Raw genomic sequence first — 17,195 nt, 5'->3', positions numbered from 1 at the left:
TTACTCTGGAGGTGGTCATTTAGTTTAAGATGCAACCTAATGAGGGATCAAGGTTTTGTCCCCAGTGGAAACAGACCCAAGGAATGCAGCCACAAAGCTCAAAACTCGGCTTGCTGTGCAGGCCCCAGCACCCATACTTAAGTCACAATGCAGCCCTCCAGGGGCAGCTCGGGCTTTAGTCCAAAGAGGAACACCATCTAGCTGGTCCTTACAAGCTGAGAGGGTGGGAATTACCTGTGCCTGGGGAACGTCCTTCTGTCTGCTGAACTGTGGCCTCTCAGTTTCGAGGGATTCAAGCTCGGGAAGGCTGACCGGCTGGAGGAGGGTGTGGGGCTCGGACGGTTTCTTGAGAGTGGTGGGATGCTGGGAAACCGACACACAAAGCAACACATATGTGTTCCATGACGGCAGAAGAATTTAAAAAGACGCAACAATTTGAGCTACCAACACAGCAACAGAAAACAGAGTAAATGGCACTCCTGTTATTTATTATAATTTTGGGAACAATGACATTTAGTGAGATGATCATCTTATGTACTCAGTCTAATTTGCCCAATGAATTCATTAAGGAACAAAGTAAAACAAACAAACAAGAAACTCAAAGAACCAAAGGGGTAGTATTATGTTTATAAATTAAAGTATCATATATAAAACACACACACACACACACACACACACACACACACACACACACACTTTTTTTTCGAGGCTGTGTTTCTTTGTGCAGCCCTAGCTGTCCTGGAACTCACTTTGTAGCCCAAGTTTGCCTGGAACTCACAGTGATCCACCTCCAGAGTACTGGGATTAAAGACTTGTGCCATCATCATCCAGTTACTTTACTTTTTTTTTTTTTTTTTTAGAGGAAAAACCTTAGGATGACAGAGACCATATAACCCGCGTACCCACAGCCACCCTCATTCCTATAAATCTGGGTCCCCAAGTGGAACCACTCAGAAGCTTTCACGCAAATCTTCTACAGTAAGATCTACTTCTAAGATGCACATTTCACTTAAAAACACAGAATGCTTTAGATGTCATGAGGATACCTTCACTATACGATAGTCTGATCAGTAGAAATACATATTTCTAAATGAGTAACATAAGTACCCTAGAAATGAATTTTCTCTTTATGAATTAAATTTTTATTTTATTATATTTTATTTATTTATTTAGAGACAGGTCTCATTATGTAGCCTTGGTTGTCCTGGAACTTGCTATGTAGACCAGGCTGGCCTTGAACTCTAGAGATAGATCCACTTGCCTCCTGAGTGCTGGAATTAAAGGTGTGCACTATCAATTTATTTGATTTTTTTGAGACAGGGTGATCTCAAACTTGATTACCAAGGGATGACCTTGAATTTTTGATCCGCCTGCCTCCACCTTCCCAGTGCTAGGATTACCTGCTGTGGTTAGGATTGAACCCAGGTCTTCGTGCACGCAAGCACTCTACCAACTGAGCTATAGTCACAGTCCTGATATAAAATTTTAATCCTATCTACCTATATTTATATATTTTCTACAAAGGCTTCATCTTCTAGTCAGGGTCACAAAATTCCTTCTTTATTTTATAAAAAATTTAAATTTATTTGTTATTCTCTCTCTCTCTCTCTCTCTCTCTCTCTCTCTCTCTCTCTCTCTCTCTCTCTGTGTGTGTGTGTGTGTGTGTGTGTGTGTATGCATGCTATGGTGAACATGTGGAAGTCAGTTTACAGCTTGTGGGAGTTGGTCCCCTCCTTCTATCATGGGTTCAGGGGGTTGAACTCAGGTCATTAAGCTTACAGGGCAACTTCTTTTACCCCTTAAGGCATATTGCTGTCCCCCCCCCCCCCAATTCCTTTAAAACACACCCTTCCCTATGAAAAATTTTCTATATCAGAGCTCATAATCAATAGACTCTTCAGCCTCATTGAATCTGTTCAGGCCAACCTGCAGCCACCAATAGCCACCCAGGCCTAGAAACCTGAAATGAAAGCACAATCCCAGAAGTCTGTACGTCCTCTCTTTTCGCCTTAACATCCTATGACTCTTTAATGAGGACAGTGTCTGGGCATTTGCTCTGTCACCTCCGCCCAGAGTGCTGCTGGCAGGCTCTGCAATGTCCACACAGCCCCACGCTCACCTGGTCCTCGCTATACTTCTCCTGAAGCATCATCTGGACCTTTTCCAAGTTGCACTTCACAGTCTTGAGTTTCCAGGAGAGGGCTTCAGCCTCTTGCTGAGTGGCTCCGCAGTCTCCCAGGCCCTGGTCTCTGCAAGTGTCTAACAGAGAAGCAACCTTGTGCTCAATCTCTGTCAGCATAGCCTAGGAGAGAACATCCCTGCATTATCCACAGCGGAGTTTAGGAGGTGGGGTAGGGATTGAACCAGGGTCCGTGTGCACACATAGCATGCTGCCTACTGTTGAGCTACAATGCTGACCCATGGTGTCAGTTTACAACAAGAATCATTCTCCAAAACAAGTGAGATTTACTTTCTTTACCTCAGAATATAAAAGAAGACCCAGAAACAGGTTGGAAGGGACCTTGGAAAAACACAAATTTTGACATCATTCTGTGATGAAAAGCAGGGGTGCAACTACATCAACCCTGAGCACAGATGTTACAGGAAGTAACCCTGTAATCGCCCCAGAAACACTAGATTATGATGCCCAGTGATTCCTGCTGGCTAACAACACAGATGCTAAATAGTCTATCTGGGTTTGAATGTCAGTCTGGCCACATAGTAGCCATGTTTACTCAGGAACCCTGTGTGAGTGCCCTCAGCTAATATGTAAAATGGAGAAAATGACAGAATTCATCTTCTAGATTTATTGTGAGGAATTAGCCAATTAACTCTGTGGATTTTTGCCTTAATCCATGTGCTTTGGGTTTAATGATTTAAAATCATGTAGAGTATTCAAGCACAAGATTAAATGGAAAACCCTGAATATTCCCCCTTTTCTGTTATAGCTCAAGTGTCAAACAAGGGACTAAACAAAGAATTCCACACCCTTATTTGACGGTTCTTCCTCTTGTTCATTTCTTCCTCTTTCTCAAGCTAATCAAGCCTTCAAAAGATGAGAATACAGGAATAATTTGGAACATAAAATACTTAGGGACTGATAGAACTAACTGATCTACGTTGTAGAATATTAGTTGAAGATGTGTTATATCTGTTTATGCTGTGGACATCTGTTTAATGATGCAAAGATGTGTTGCATTCTTGTATGTTATATTTGCTGGACTCGGTGAAGCTGTGTTACTTTGCCTGCCTGAAACAACTGATTGGTCTAATAATGACCTGAACGGCCAATAGCTAGGCAGGAGAAAGGATAAGTGGGGCTGGCAGGCAGAGAGAATAAACAGAAGGAGAAATCTGGGAAGAAAGACTGAGGAGAAAAAGAAGGAGAGGAGGACATCAGGGGCCAGCCAATCAGCTACACAGCAAGCCATGGAGTAAGAAGTAAAGAAAGGTATATAGAATAGAGAAGGATAAAAGCCCAGAGGCAAAAGGTAGATGGGAAAATTTAAGTTAAGAAAAGTTGGCTAGAAATAGGCCAAGCTAAGGCCGGGCATTCATAAGTAAGAATAAGACTCCAAGTGTGATTATTTGGGAGCTGAGTGGTGCTCCCCCCCCCCCCCCCCCCGTAAAGAGTAAAAGAAAAACAACTACAGATCTATACAAGAGTCTAAAAATAAATCGGCTGCAGAAAGTGCATTTCCCAATAAGTCAGGCTCTTTGCATGCCTCCTCAACAGATTCCTATACTCTTCCACAGCTCAGGAGTCCATGTAACCATGCCAACTGGCTGGGCACAGGGTAAGCAGTCTTGTGCACACCTCACATTCCAGCACCAAGGCCACTGGCACAAAACTCCACCTGAGACTAAGTTCAGTTAAAGAAACACTCTACCTCCAAGCAGATTTTCCAGTCATGTATCTTACAACCTCTTTATCCCAGAAAACTTCTTATCGAATCCCTCTGGGTTCTCCAGAGCTTCAACAGTATGCCCTTTTGGAGTGGCTGTTCACAAAGGCAATCACAACTGTATGCTGGCTTGCTTACCCATGTAGTGGTTTTATGCAAATATTTTATATGTTTACAGCTGATGTTTCCCAGCGACCATTTCAATAGCCGCAAACTGACATTTCACGACTCGCTTAGCTTCCTGGTTGCGTGAGCTGTTTCCAGATCTTCAGTTTACCAATTAATGCTGTTGTCATTACCTTAAAGATTTCTTTCAAGTTTTATTATTATTATTAATTTTTTATGTGTATGGGTATTTTTGCCTGCAAGTGTATCTGTGTACTAAGTGGATGCAGCACCCTCAGAGACCGGAAGAGAATCAGATTCCTGGGACGGGAGTTATAGACGGTTGTGAGCTGCCATGTGGGTGCTGGGAATCGAACCCGGGTTCCCTGGAAGAGTAGCCAACGCTAGTGCCCTTAACTGATGAGCCACCTCTCCAGCCCCCTATTTTCGGAGGAACAATATTTTTCTTTCTTTCTTTTCTGTTTTTGATACAGGGTCTCACTAGGTAGTCTCGGCTGGCCTGGAAGTCACTTTGTAGACCAGCTTGGCCTTGAACTCAGAGATCCACATGTCTTTGATCCACATTTTTTTCTTTAAAAATTTTTTCCATTTTTATCATTTCCTCCCTCCCCTCCCCTCTTTCTCTCTCTCTCCCTTCCTTCCTTCCTTTTTAAATTTTTTTTTTCTGAGTAAGCACTTAGGAGGCAGAGACAGGCAGATCTCTGTGAGTCCCAGGTTAGCCTGCTCTACAAAAACAGTTCCAGGTAAACCTGGGCTACATGGTAAGACCCCGGTTTTTCATTTGTTTTTCTTTGTTTTAAAGGCATTATTAAATCAAAGGAAAAGAACATTTTATATTCTCCCAAGTGACCTTCCAAATTGTTGATTCAATCAGACAAAACTACCAGATACGAGAGGATCAATTTTTCCAATCTTGTCAGGATCTTATAACTTCTATGAATGTAAAAATAAGAATAACAAAATTGCTATTAATTCACATATTTTGTGTGTTTGTTTTGAGACAGGATCTCATGTAGCCCAGGCTGGCCACAAATTCACTATGTAGCCAAGGATGACCCTGAACTCCTGATTTTCCTGCCTCTGTTCCTGATTGCTGAGATCATAGGTACATGCCACACGTGGGTCATACCTTGCTCAGGATGAACGCAGGACTTCGTGCATGCTGAGCAAGCCCTCTACCTACTGACTGAACAGGTTCGAAGCCCACCATTGCCAAACCAAATTTTTATATAATCAGTGATCTTTAAATGCAGTTCAAATGAAGCATATTTTCAGCCAGTTCGAGCCTGAAAACCGCATCCTCCACCTGTGAGCTCTGCCCCGGGGAAGACTAGTCTATAAAATGCCTTTGCTGTCCTCTGATCTAGTCTCTCCATCATCTTGGAACATCATGTAGATGCCTAAGCCCCCTGAGAATCCATGCTCCCCACCTCCACCTTTAACCTCTATGAAGAACTTCCTGGTTCCTTAGACTCACAGTCCTGCCAAGTCTGCCCACAGCAGGCTTGTTGGGTGCTACTGCCACCTGGTGGGCACATCTTGTCTTTGCAGAGTCCCTCACTCTTCAAAATGGATGCAAAATAGCATGCTGGTGGTGACCAAGCCATCAGCATGAGGTCTACCTGGTTGGTAGCAAATCAGTATCAGATAGCCTTAAGGAGCTTGGGGACACCTGGGGTACAACTTCGTGCTGCTCCGGTTTTAACTTCAACACTGAGGAGGCCAACCAGAAAGCCAGTGTCCGAGCAGACAGATGGATCGTTAGAACTATCAGGACAATCCTTAGTCCTGTCTCCTCCCCTTGCAGGTAGTTCCGGGTTGACAAAAGGGAGGTGGCCCACCTCCAGTGGAGTTGGCTACCCCAACCACAGGACAGGTTCCTGCAGAAAGAGCTTCTGGTGGCAAGGCCAGGGCCTTGAGAGACACTGAGACAGGACATGTCTTCATCCCTGGTAGGAGGTTAAGGCTGGTCTGCTGGACACAGCCTGGGGAGAGGCCACCATAAACAGCCAGGAAGCCTCTGCGGTTGTGACAGCAACTAGGCTGCTGAGGTGTCGTCACCCCAGGTCCTCCCTGGAGAGACGCAGAGATTGCAGGCTTCGGGCTGAGCTGGCAAGCTATCCTTGGAGTGACTTCAGACAAGGAAGCTGACGTGCTCACTCTTCCCAGACTCAGAGAACTCCTGCTATACACGGCCACAAAGCTCTTCTACTTGGTCTTTGGAATCTTGCACATGATGACGTTTAGTTTCGTTCTGATGAGTTAATTATTTATTCACAATCTTGCGATTGCAGATTCAAAGCAATAGCAGATCTTGAGCACAGTTTAGTATCAGACACTGTGAGCTCACCCCATTCAACCCTGACAAGATTTCTGTGCGCTCACCTACTCTACTGGAGGAGAAAAAGAAGGTTGAAAAGAGAATTGGTCCACGCTCACAGTTAATACGTTGGGGCTGGCTTTGGATTCTGGACTCTGGTCTGTTTGTTATTCACTTCTGCCCCCTCCAAGGGACTGACTACACAGAGAATTTCAAAGACTCAACATCGAAAACGATGAGCTGAGGCTAAAATAAATGGGGGGTTTAGAGGCACGGGAGAAGCACACTGCCGCTTTAAGAGCCATTTGCCCCATCTTGGCAGGAGACGGGTGACTAGGCAAACCCTAAGCTCCTGCCTGGCCGTCTTACCTGGCACCCAGCCAGCTCCTGTTCCACCACCTGCTGCATGTCTGTGTCTAATGTTTCCGGCTCGAACGCCACGTTGGCTTGTTGCAGCCACAGCTCCAGCTCGGCCACCTGGGTCTTGCAGACATGGAGGACTTCTGCAGGCGGAGGCCTACTTCTCTCCACTGTGGCCTCAAAGGCTCCTTGCTCGTGAGGAAAGTCCAGAGGTGTAGCCTCAATGGGAGGCGTGGCACCCTAAAATGAAGCCAAAGATAATCCAGCAGTGAGAAGCGAGGAATCCAAGGCTTTTTACACTGGAGCTTGGAAAGAATAGGAACCCGCGATGCCCCTTCCCTCCAGTTAAAAGAAAAGAAGGACAGGAGGAGGAAGAAAGAAAAGAAAAATGCACCTCCACACTCATAGCAACAACCACGTGACCTGGTGGCCCAGGTTTCCAAGCAGCCAATCTGCGTGTACACAGGTACAGTATTCCCGGGCACAGAGGCGGAGAGCGGCAATCCCCGGGAGACAGGTGAGAGTGAGTGAGTGAGTGAGTGAGTGTGTGTGTGTGTGTGTGTGTGTGTCCCAAACACTTCAGGGAACTGGCCAGTGCTTGAAGTTGTATGACACATGATGATGAAGCAAGGCTTACGCTGCTGTGCACCCCATGCAATTGGGAAAAAATATAAAAACAACCCAACAACAAAGCATGCTGGCAAGGCCGATAATACACTGGAATCTGCCACGCAATCGTAACAGCTTCCCAAACAGCAAGATTGCATGTTAGTTTTTCTTTATTCATCTAAACTTCTCTTTACTCAAAACAGCTCCAGTCAGGACACAGACTTCGTGGAGTGACACACAGCATTTTCTCCCCTCCCCCAGAGAAAAATCCCTAAATTAGCTTTTGCTTTTCTAGACTTTCAAACTGAGTTAAGACCTGGCTGTGTTAATGGGAAGTTTGAATGAAGTGTGGTATATATTCTGTACATTGAAACAACTGGATTTCTTACCAATACAAAAGCACATTTTTTTTCTCCCAGATGGATTTGTTAGTTTCAATGTGGAGATAAAGATGATTTTAACATGGTAGACTTGCCCGATGCTGTAGGACCCTACCCTCTCCCAGAATCCTCAAAGAGGACATTGACCCTTCTAGAGAAATCCCTTCAGGAATATGGATTTATATTCTGACTTGTAAAAATACTGGTCTCCATACATTCTGTGTTAAGTAGAATTAAAATGAATTGCAACATTTTCCACTTAAGACTGTGTGCAACCTTGTTAGCATCTATCTAATAAAGCACGATTTGGGACAAACGCCAGACTTCCAACAGGACCTGCTCACAAGCGTAACTAACATCCTACCTCAAAAACGTAACCTCAGAGGGGTAATATTTTTCCTGACTTCCTAACTAACTTCACAAGGATTTGTTCTTCTCCAGTAAAATGTTATTTCTTAAGCTAGGGGTGTCCTCAGGGGTAGGATATTTGCCTGGCATTTGAGCTTGAACCCCAGCCCCCAAACCACAATACAACAAATAAAACCAACACGTTTTCTCCTGCCTTCATCTACCTATGTGCATAGTTTTCTTCAAGGGTTACCTTCTGAAGAGGCCTTCTCTCCCAGTATGTTCCCTGAGCTTCCTACACCAGGCCATCCTTGCTCCGGGCTCCAGGGGTCTTTGTTAGGGTAAAGAGCTGTTGGAATTACTGTCGGACGTCAATTTCTAGCCTGATTAGTTATATAACTGATTAGTTACATAAAAAACTGATTCGTTACTTCTTAGTTTTTGGGGTAGGACCATACCTTAGAGGCAAAGATTGTGAGACCTTCTTGTTCTGCTGACATCATCTGTTAATATCAACTGATGAATCTGTAATAACTAAGTTATCAGCCGTCTTCTTAGTTTACTCAAAATTTTCATTTGATCACCTCTGGCAGGCCACAATTCTAAGTGGCAGTATTAAGCTCTCCTGCTTTCTTACTATTTTCACTTAATGAGGAAGTGAGCAACCTGGATGACTAATCTGCCCTTTATTTAAACCTGAAACGAATCCAAAGGAGGTGGGGGTGGGGATAGAAGGAAAAAACCAATTACATGCAACCCTAGAAGAGCTGAAAGTGGCCTGAGGATTCTCATGGAGTAGTGCTCCCCCATGCCCGAGTGTGTGTGTGTATGTGTGTGTGTGTGTGTGTGTGTGTGTGTGTGTGTCTGTAAGTTCTGAACCCTGAGCCTAGAGATGGTAATCAGTTCATAGCCTCCCATCCCACCACAGTGCTTCTGAGAAGTGCAGGCCTGGACACAGGCCACCAGTACCAGGTCACGGGGCTCTGGCTCTGTGATCTTCAAGTCAGTAGTGTTCCGTTGGAACCTCTAGCTCACCTCTGCATAATCTGGAAAGCCCCATTCCTCTCTCTCCAAACCCCACCCTCTCAGAGAGATCTCCAAGAAAGAAAAGGCGCCAAAAAGCCCTAGTTCTGAATTCTTGGCAGCTCCTCCCCTGAAGTTGCCAGCGGCCCAAGTCCCCACCTAAAGTGCTCAGCTTTTGACCATACTAGAGCACAAACCCAGTTTGTGGAGGACACGTCATCACCCCCTCACCTACAACCTATATCATCTCCATGCTTTCATTTGTGGGCGTGGCTTTTCCAGCCTCGATCTCTGGGACTGGAGAACCCACCCGGGAGTTGCTTTGCTCAAATAAACCTGTTGTTATACTTTTTCAACTCTGGTTTATTTCATTGGCAGAGAAACCTATTATGTATGGGCAGCAGAAAACTCCTATTAGGGAGTCCTTAGTAACTTTTTGAAACAGTAACCCTGCTTTATCTGCTAGCCCTAAACCCTGATGGCAGAAATCATTTCAGTGAATGTTTTATATATTGCATTTGGGGGTGGGGAGTAGGAGGTGGGGGAGGTGGGGGGTTGAGGGGGTTGGTTAAAAAATGTTGCCACAAATGTTTGCTATTAATTAAGAATTCTGTAGGCTCTCTGATAATGAAATGAATGATTCCTATCTTTTATTGGTATTACTTATTCCTAATGAACGTGGTACTAAAACCAGATCCTTACCACACACCACACACTCCTCTATTCCCATGTACAGATGGGGAAATGCAGACTTTGCTTCAAGAGTCTATTTAAACTGCCGGAGCCAACACCTAAGTAGAACTATGATGCAATCCTTGATTTCATTCTGCTTTGCAATGTACAAATCCATATTTTCCCATAGTGCACAAACTCTTTGGCATCCAAGTAAGACATCTGCTTTGGCATGTCACTGATCCAAACCCCGGCTTTGTAAACAAATGAAGACACGTGTTATGAAAAATCCGGCAACATAAAAGGTTTCTGAACATAGGACTACCAAAACAAAACAAAAGCAAAACAAACAAACAAACAAAAAAAAACCCCAACAACAAGTCAAACATGGAATGAAGCTGTAGGGAGACGGCTTGGTGGGTAAAAATGCTTGCCTCACAAGCCCGATGACTTGAGTTTGATCCCCAAACCCCACATAAAAAGCTGGATGTGGCAGTGTGAATCTGTGATCCCAGCACTCTTAGGGGAAAGACGGAATCAAGACAGGAAGGTTGTCAGGAAGCTAATGGCCAAGAGAGCCCAGCTTCAACAATGTAGAAGCTGGACAACTTCCCGCCACCCAGAATGTTTCTCTACTGATCAAAGCTTCCCTCCCTTGGCTTTAAACAAACAAGCAAAGAAACAAAACCCAAACAAGGTGGAAGGCAGGACCCAACTCTCAAAAACTGTCCTCTGGTTTCCACATATGCACCTTAGAATACATACAGCCCAGGTAGCATCACGTGATCTCACTGAAGCCTTAGTTCTAGAACACATGATATGCACTTTACATTGTGCATGTCGTTACCATATGCGACACCAACAAATGTCCCCCAAAAACCTTGGCGCATATTCAACACCACTGAATGGTATAAATTCCGTATTTTTACTGTACACAGTTTTCTGCTCTAATAGGAATGTAACATGACCCAGAACTCCTGGAAAGAAGCTGTCTGCAGAGACCATTGACTGGTTAGAGATTGGACTGTTGCAGGGCCAGGGCTAATTCACTGATTTCAGGCTACCTTTAGCTGCCCTCTCCCCCAGTAGCCATCCTTTGCCTACCTCTATGTTGGAACCATCACCCTGTAACTAACAGATACAAACTTTTTGGAACCTAGTAACTTAGCAGACCACTAGCTTCCAACAAACAAAACGTGTCATCAGACAGCACCTGAGGCCCACAGAAAAGCCTCCCCATCTTGCCGTAAGCATCTCTCTGACGCTCTCACCAATGTATTCTAAACTTGCCTTGATTTATGACTTTCTGTAATATGGAAAACAAAGACCTCTAATATTTTCCTACCATTATTCTTCAGCGTATATCAAAGTAGAGCATCCGTGAACTGTACGTATTGTGTTAGGACATATGCAAACTCACGGATCTGGAACACACTATTGAATGGTGTGTGATTCATCAAAGAAATCAAAAAGAATATTAAAAAAATTTCTAGAATCAAATGAAAACAAAACATGACATAAGTAAAAAAAACAACAACTATGAGATATAAGGCAAGCAGGCCTAAAAAGAAGTTTACAGCTATGATTGCCTACATTAAAAAACCAGACAGATCTCAAATAACTCAGTGATCAGTATGCACAAAGAAACTTAAGATCAGGACAGAAATTAATGAAATGGAAATGAACAAAAACAATACAAAGAATTAATGAAACAAAAAGCTGGTTCTTTTAAAATTATTAATTAAAAATTTTAAATTAATTAAAATTTTTAATTAAAATAAAATATATATTTTTTAAAATTATACACACGCATACACACATATACCATATGTATGTGTGTAGGTCTCTGTGTGGGCATGTGCACTTGTACCCAAAGAGACCAGAGGTGGTGGATCTCACTGGAGCTGAAGCTACAGGTGGTTGTGAGCTGTCCCACATGGGTGCTGGGAACTGAACTTAGGTTCTCTGGAAGGACGGACAGTGTGTGCCCTTTACTGCTGCACCATGTCTCCAGCACCAAAAGGTCACTCTTTGAAAAGATTTAAACAACACTGACAAAAACCTTAGCCAAATCAAAGAGAGAGAAACAAAAATATACATATGTTTTTGTTTTTACTGTTTTTAATCTCATTTCCTGCTCTCTCTATATATGAGATGAAAACAATAAAAACAAAAAAGAAGTCTCCCGGCTAAAGACTCCTGGGAAGATGGCGCCAATGCTTTCTGTCAGATCTTTAAAGAAGAACTAATATCAATGCTTATCAAATGAATCAAAAAACAGAAACATAAGGAATGCCACCAAGATCTTCTTATGAAGCTAGTATTAAATACCTGATACTAAAATAGACAGAAATAACAGCAAAACAAAAAGAAAACTCTGGACAATTTCCCTAATGAACATGGGTACAGAAAATCTCAGTAAGATACTTGCAAATTAAATTCAAGAACACATTAGAAACATTACTTACTGTGATCAAGTTTGCCTCATTTCAGAGATGCAGGGATGGCTCAAATATACAAATTAACATAAAAACATAATAAATCACACAAATACATTAAAAAACAGAAACCTCATAATCATCTTAGTAGATTCAGAAAAGGCTTTTGACAAAATCTTAATCCATTCATGATAAAAAAAAAAAAAAGCCCCAAGGAAACCAGGAATCAAAATTCCAATGCTATTCTTAAAAAAAAAAAAAAAGCAACAAAAAGAAAGGAAAGACTATCTCATAATTCATATTGGAAGCTCAAAAGACCCCAGATAGCTAAAGCAATCCTCAGCAAAAAGAATAACATGGACATTCCTGACGTCAAGTTATACTACAGAGCCATAGTAACAAATACAACATGGTACTACTACTCCAGACCAGACACGTGGATCAAAGACTCAGCTATAAACCCACACACATACATCTCCTGGTGTGTGTTTGTGTGTGTGTGTGTGTGTGTGTGTGTGAGCCCATGCATACACACATAGAGGACAGTCGAGGATGATGGGTGTCTTCTCTACTACTCTCTGATTTACTGTCTCAAGGCAGTAAATCAGTGGAAACTTGCCACTTCGGCGAGGCTGGCTGATTCTGCCTGTTCCTGCCTCCCCATGTTGGGGTTATAGGTATGTACAGCCAAGCCTTAAAAACAAATTCATAGTTGCTGAGGATTACAACTCAGGTCCTCATGCTTGTCCAGCAAACACTGTTACCAAGCAAGCCATCTCCTTAGGCTCTATTTTATTTTTAAAACAGTCTCATGTAACTCGGGTTGAGCTTACGTAGCTGAGAATGACCTTGAACACCTGATCTTCCTGCCTTTACCTCCCATGTGCTGAAATTACAGTATGTGCCAACATGAAGGTTTCAGGAAGTACTGGAATCAAACCTGGGGCTTGATACACACTAATCAAGTATTCCACCGAAAGAGCTGCATACCAGACCACGGCAATGACTATGATGAAATCAATATATAAACTCTGAAAAATGTGAAGATGCTCTGCATCCTGCAGAGTCCAGGGCTCAGCCCAAGATGCAGTTCTTTATGGAAAAACAATCAAGTATTATAAATCTCACTAGCATGCAAATTTGCTTTCATTATTTTATTAACGAATGGCAAAACTACATGCATACCAAAGAACTGTGTTTTTTTTTTTATTTTGGTGTGTGTGTGTGTGTGTGTGTGTGTGTGTGTGTGTGTGTGTGTGTGCAGAGCCCAGAGGAGGAGTTGGGTGTGTCCTGTTTCATCACTCTTCATCTTATTCCCTTGAGGCAGGGTCTCTCGCTGAAGTCGGAGCTAAGCTAAAGCTAGCAGCCTCAGGCATCCTCCTGCTTCACCCTCCCAGTGCCAGTGTTACAAGCCAGTGAAGCCACACCTGGCTTTTCATGTCGGTGTGAGGGATGGAAACTCAAGTCCCCCTGCTTGCTCAGCAAGAACTCTTACCTACTGAGCCATCTCTTCCATCTCCAAAGAACTGTTTTAAAATAAATTTGTGATTTATTATCAGTAAATATTCGATGTCATACCTATGTCATATACCTGTGTACCCAGGTTGAGTAAAATCTCAGGCACAGAAGGGTCTTGAGGGGAAGCTGAGAAGTTCTGACCCATGGGAAAGGGCTGCACTTAATCTGCATGTTTCATCTTCTGGCTATCACTACCTCTCATGGCAAAATCTCCTTTAAACTTATCCATTAATATTTCATTCAATTCTAAAAATACCCACACATCTTTCACACATCTCATAACATCACTAACTGCCTGAAGTACAATGCCTAACAGCACACATATGGATCTAACACATGACTCAGAGTTGCAGATTTTTGTATTAAATATTTATTTTCATGAAACACGGGTCAGAAAGGACTCAGAATTTTATTAGGAGTACTGTAATTTTCACCTGGCCAAAGTGCTTAACTTCTGAAATAAGAGATTGAGGCTGATACATAATGGATGGCATAGGCTGCCATCTCTGTGGAGCTCCAAACTATCCTTCTCTGGGGTGGGGGTGGGGGGGTATGTCAATGAGATGGAAATGGCTCCAGGCAGGAAAAAGAAGAACTCTGAAGTCACCAAAGGGCTATCCCTGCAGTGGTCAAAGGTGACATCTAACTGATTTTTCTCCTTTCTAAGAACCTACCATGATCTGGGTGTGGGGGTGTAAGCCTGCAATTCTAGCACTGGGGTATTTGAATCAGGAACACAGTACATCCAAGGTCAGCCTGATATACAGCAAGTTTATCTAAAAAAAAAAAAAAAAAAAAAAAAAAACCCAAACAAACAAACAAACAAAAAAAAACCCAACAAAATCCAACCAACCAACCAACCAAAAAAAAACCCTACCAACCAACCAACCAAGAATTCAACCAATCAAGAATCCAACCAACCAACCAAGAATCCAACCTACCAACCAAGAAACCAACCAACCAAGAAATCTACCAACCAAGAATCCAACCAACCAATCAAGAATCCAACCAACCAAACAAGAAACCAACCAACCAACCAACCAACCAACCAACCAACCAACCAACCAACCAACCAACCAACCAACAAAAGCCTCCCTAGAAGCTCTGCTAAGAAGAAAACAGAAGCATTTAATTCACAGTTGACAGTCATTCAGCCACATAAACACTCAAGATTCTATATCAGGAGGCACAAAGAGCTGGACTCAAACTTAACCCTGACATTTAGTAGCTATAAGGACCTGAAGACTTAATGGCTTTAAGCCTCAACATCTCCATCTGTCAAGTGGGCTAACAGTGGTAGCTACCTAACATGGCTGGTGTGTGGATTAAGAAAGATAATGTAAAAACCTCAGTGTGTGGTTCACTGCAAGGATCCCCTCAATTTTGTGGTACTCTGTCCTTTTCCCTTTTTTCTCCTCAGTGGTGCCATGTTCAGGGTAAAAGACCTTACAGAGTAACCATACCAAGAGAAGTACACATTAAGCATAATTTCTACTAGAGCTAAACAGTCAAAGCTGTAGTCATTCATGCATATATATAAAAGGTCCGTATATCTATATCTATAATATAGGCGCTCTCTCTCTCTCTCTCTCTCTCTCTCTCTCTCTCTCTCCCTCACACACACATACACACACACACACACACACACACACACACACACACACACACAGATTGTGGAGGGTACACATGCCACAGCAAGTGTATGGAATTAGGACAATTCTGCAGAGCTGGTTCTCTCCTACTTTTATATGGGTTTAGGGGGTTGAACTCTTTGCCAGGTTGTACTGCAACCGCCTTTACCCACTAGGCCATCTTGTTGGCCCTACCTACCATTTTTAACTGTCTTAAAAAGAACAGACCAGGGGCCAGAGAGATGGCTCACTGTTTCCAAGCATTTGTTCCTCTGGCAGGGGACCCAGTTTCAGTTTCCAGCACCTACATGGTGGCTAATGATCATCTGTAACTCCATTTTCAGTGGGTCTGACGCTTTCTTCTGACTTGAGGGTACTGCACACATGTGGTGCAGACATACATGCAGGCAGAACACCCATATGTAAAATAAATATAAATAAATCTGAAAACCAAGTCAACCCAACAAAAAACCCAGACCAATTCTGGCTTGCAAAATCAAACAACCATAAAACAAGCAGGCCAACAATTTTCCTGGACTTACGCTAACTAAGTATTGCCAGTGAGTCCACCCCTCCGACATCTGTCACCTTACTGGACAATACTGTTAGAGAGATGGAGGATGAATGGAAAAGGGGCAAAGAGGAATGATAATTTGATAACCAGTGTTCATTTTTGTAAGAACAGACAAAAGACTGAGGGAAAAGACATGTAAGCATAACCTCCCCATAAGAAAACAAACAAACCAACCACAGCAAAAGCCTCTGGGTCTCTTCGGGAGCTATGTAGTGAGACCCTGGAGCGTCAGGTCCACTCCAGCAGCAGGTCTGGCCTACAAACAGCACCCTGCGGCAACCCTTCTTGAGGAGTGTGGTGGGTTTCGAATTAGGAAGTTGGAAGGGAACGTTCTGGGGCGACTCCTTATCCTCTTACATAGTTCCTGTAGTTTACCCTCCGAATCTGATCCTCCTTTGCAAACATAATGTAGGTATTAACCTGCCTCTTCTAATCTCACGATTAAGCAACAGAGAACATAAATGCCTTTTCTGAACAGGCTCTTGATCAATGATGTGCAATTCTCCATTTCTTTTCCACCGCCTCCGTGTGTTGTACGCACAGATTAAACACTTAGTCGTTCACGCAACAACTATTTCAGGCTGACAATCGACGGACGAGTGGGAAATGTAAATAACAGATGGTAAAACTTGCAGCGGGATAGTCGACCGCATACATGAGGATGCTGGCCTTCGCGGGGCTCCTGGCTCAGCACACAAAGCATTGCAGAAGTCAGATGGCAGTGGGCAATTGTGGGTGCCGCTGGGCTGGGAGCCTGAGCAGCCGGCTTGCGACTGACAGGCAGGGTCTTACCTCTGCTGTGCAGCTGGGCCTCGGGGAAGGTTCTGGGCCTTGCTCAGTGCTTCCGGAGTCTGCTGCGATAATGTGTGCCATGGAACTGTCACAGGTGCTGATTCTCCCATCTGCCTCCTGTGGAGAGAAGAATCAGCTCCTGGCCAGGCTCTCCCCTGCTGCCAGGGAGCCCCTCTCTTCCTCAGCTGCTCAATTACGGATCGCCTGCTCGCTCTGAAGTCAGGGACATGGGTAAGCTCATTGCAGATGCTTCTTTCAAAGGCTTTTTGCTGTGGTGTTTTGAAAAAGGCTTATTTACCTCATTATGGTTATGTGTATGGGTGTGTATCTATGTGAGAGTATGTCAAGCATGTGTGTATAAGGCGCTTTTCCAAAGGAAGGAAGGAAGGAAGAAAGGAAGGAAGGAAGGAAGGAAGGAAGTTAAGAAGGACAGACTAGGCAAGGAAAGGCAACACTGAATAACCACACAGTATTTACTTTTAAAAATTATTGATTTTTA

General features: G+C 43.4%; 1 protein-coding gene across 1 annotated transcript in view; it reads right to left on the bottom strand.

Moving 5' to 3' along the window:
- The window catches only part of Syne2 (spectrin repeat containing nuclear envelope protein 2), a 273,416-nt gene that overhangs the window by 91,365 nt on the left and 164,856 nt on the right, over positions 1-17,195 (bottom strand). The window contains exons 64-67 of the mRNA XM_059279392.1: positions 16,697-16,813; positions 6,721-6,951; positions 2,120-2,302; positions 235-363 (exon numbers count right to left, since the gene is read on the bottom strand). Coding sequence (XP_059135375.1) covers positions 235-363; positions 2,120-2,302; positions 6,721-6,951; positions 16,697-16,813 — 660 coding nt within the window. The remainder of the gene's footprint in view (positions 1-234; positions 364-2,119; positions 2,303-6,720; positions 6,952-16,696; positions 16,814-17,195) is intronic.

This window comes from Peromyscus eremicus, chromosome 14 (assembly GCF_949786415.1).
Source record: "Peromyscus eremicus chromosome 14, PerEre_H2_v1, whole genome shotgun sequence".
NCBI classification, from domain to species: Eukaryota; Metazoa; Chordata; class Mammalia; order Rodentia; family Cricetidae; genus Peromyscus; species Peromyscus eremicus.
This window is presented reverse-complemented; position numbering and strand designations above follow the sequence as displayed.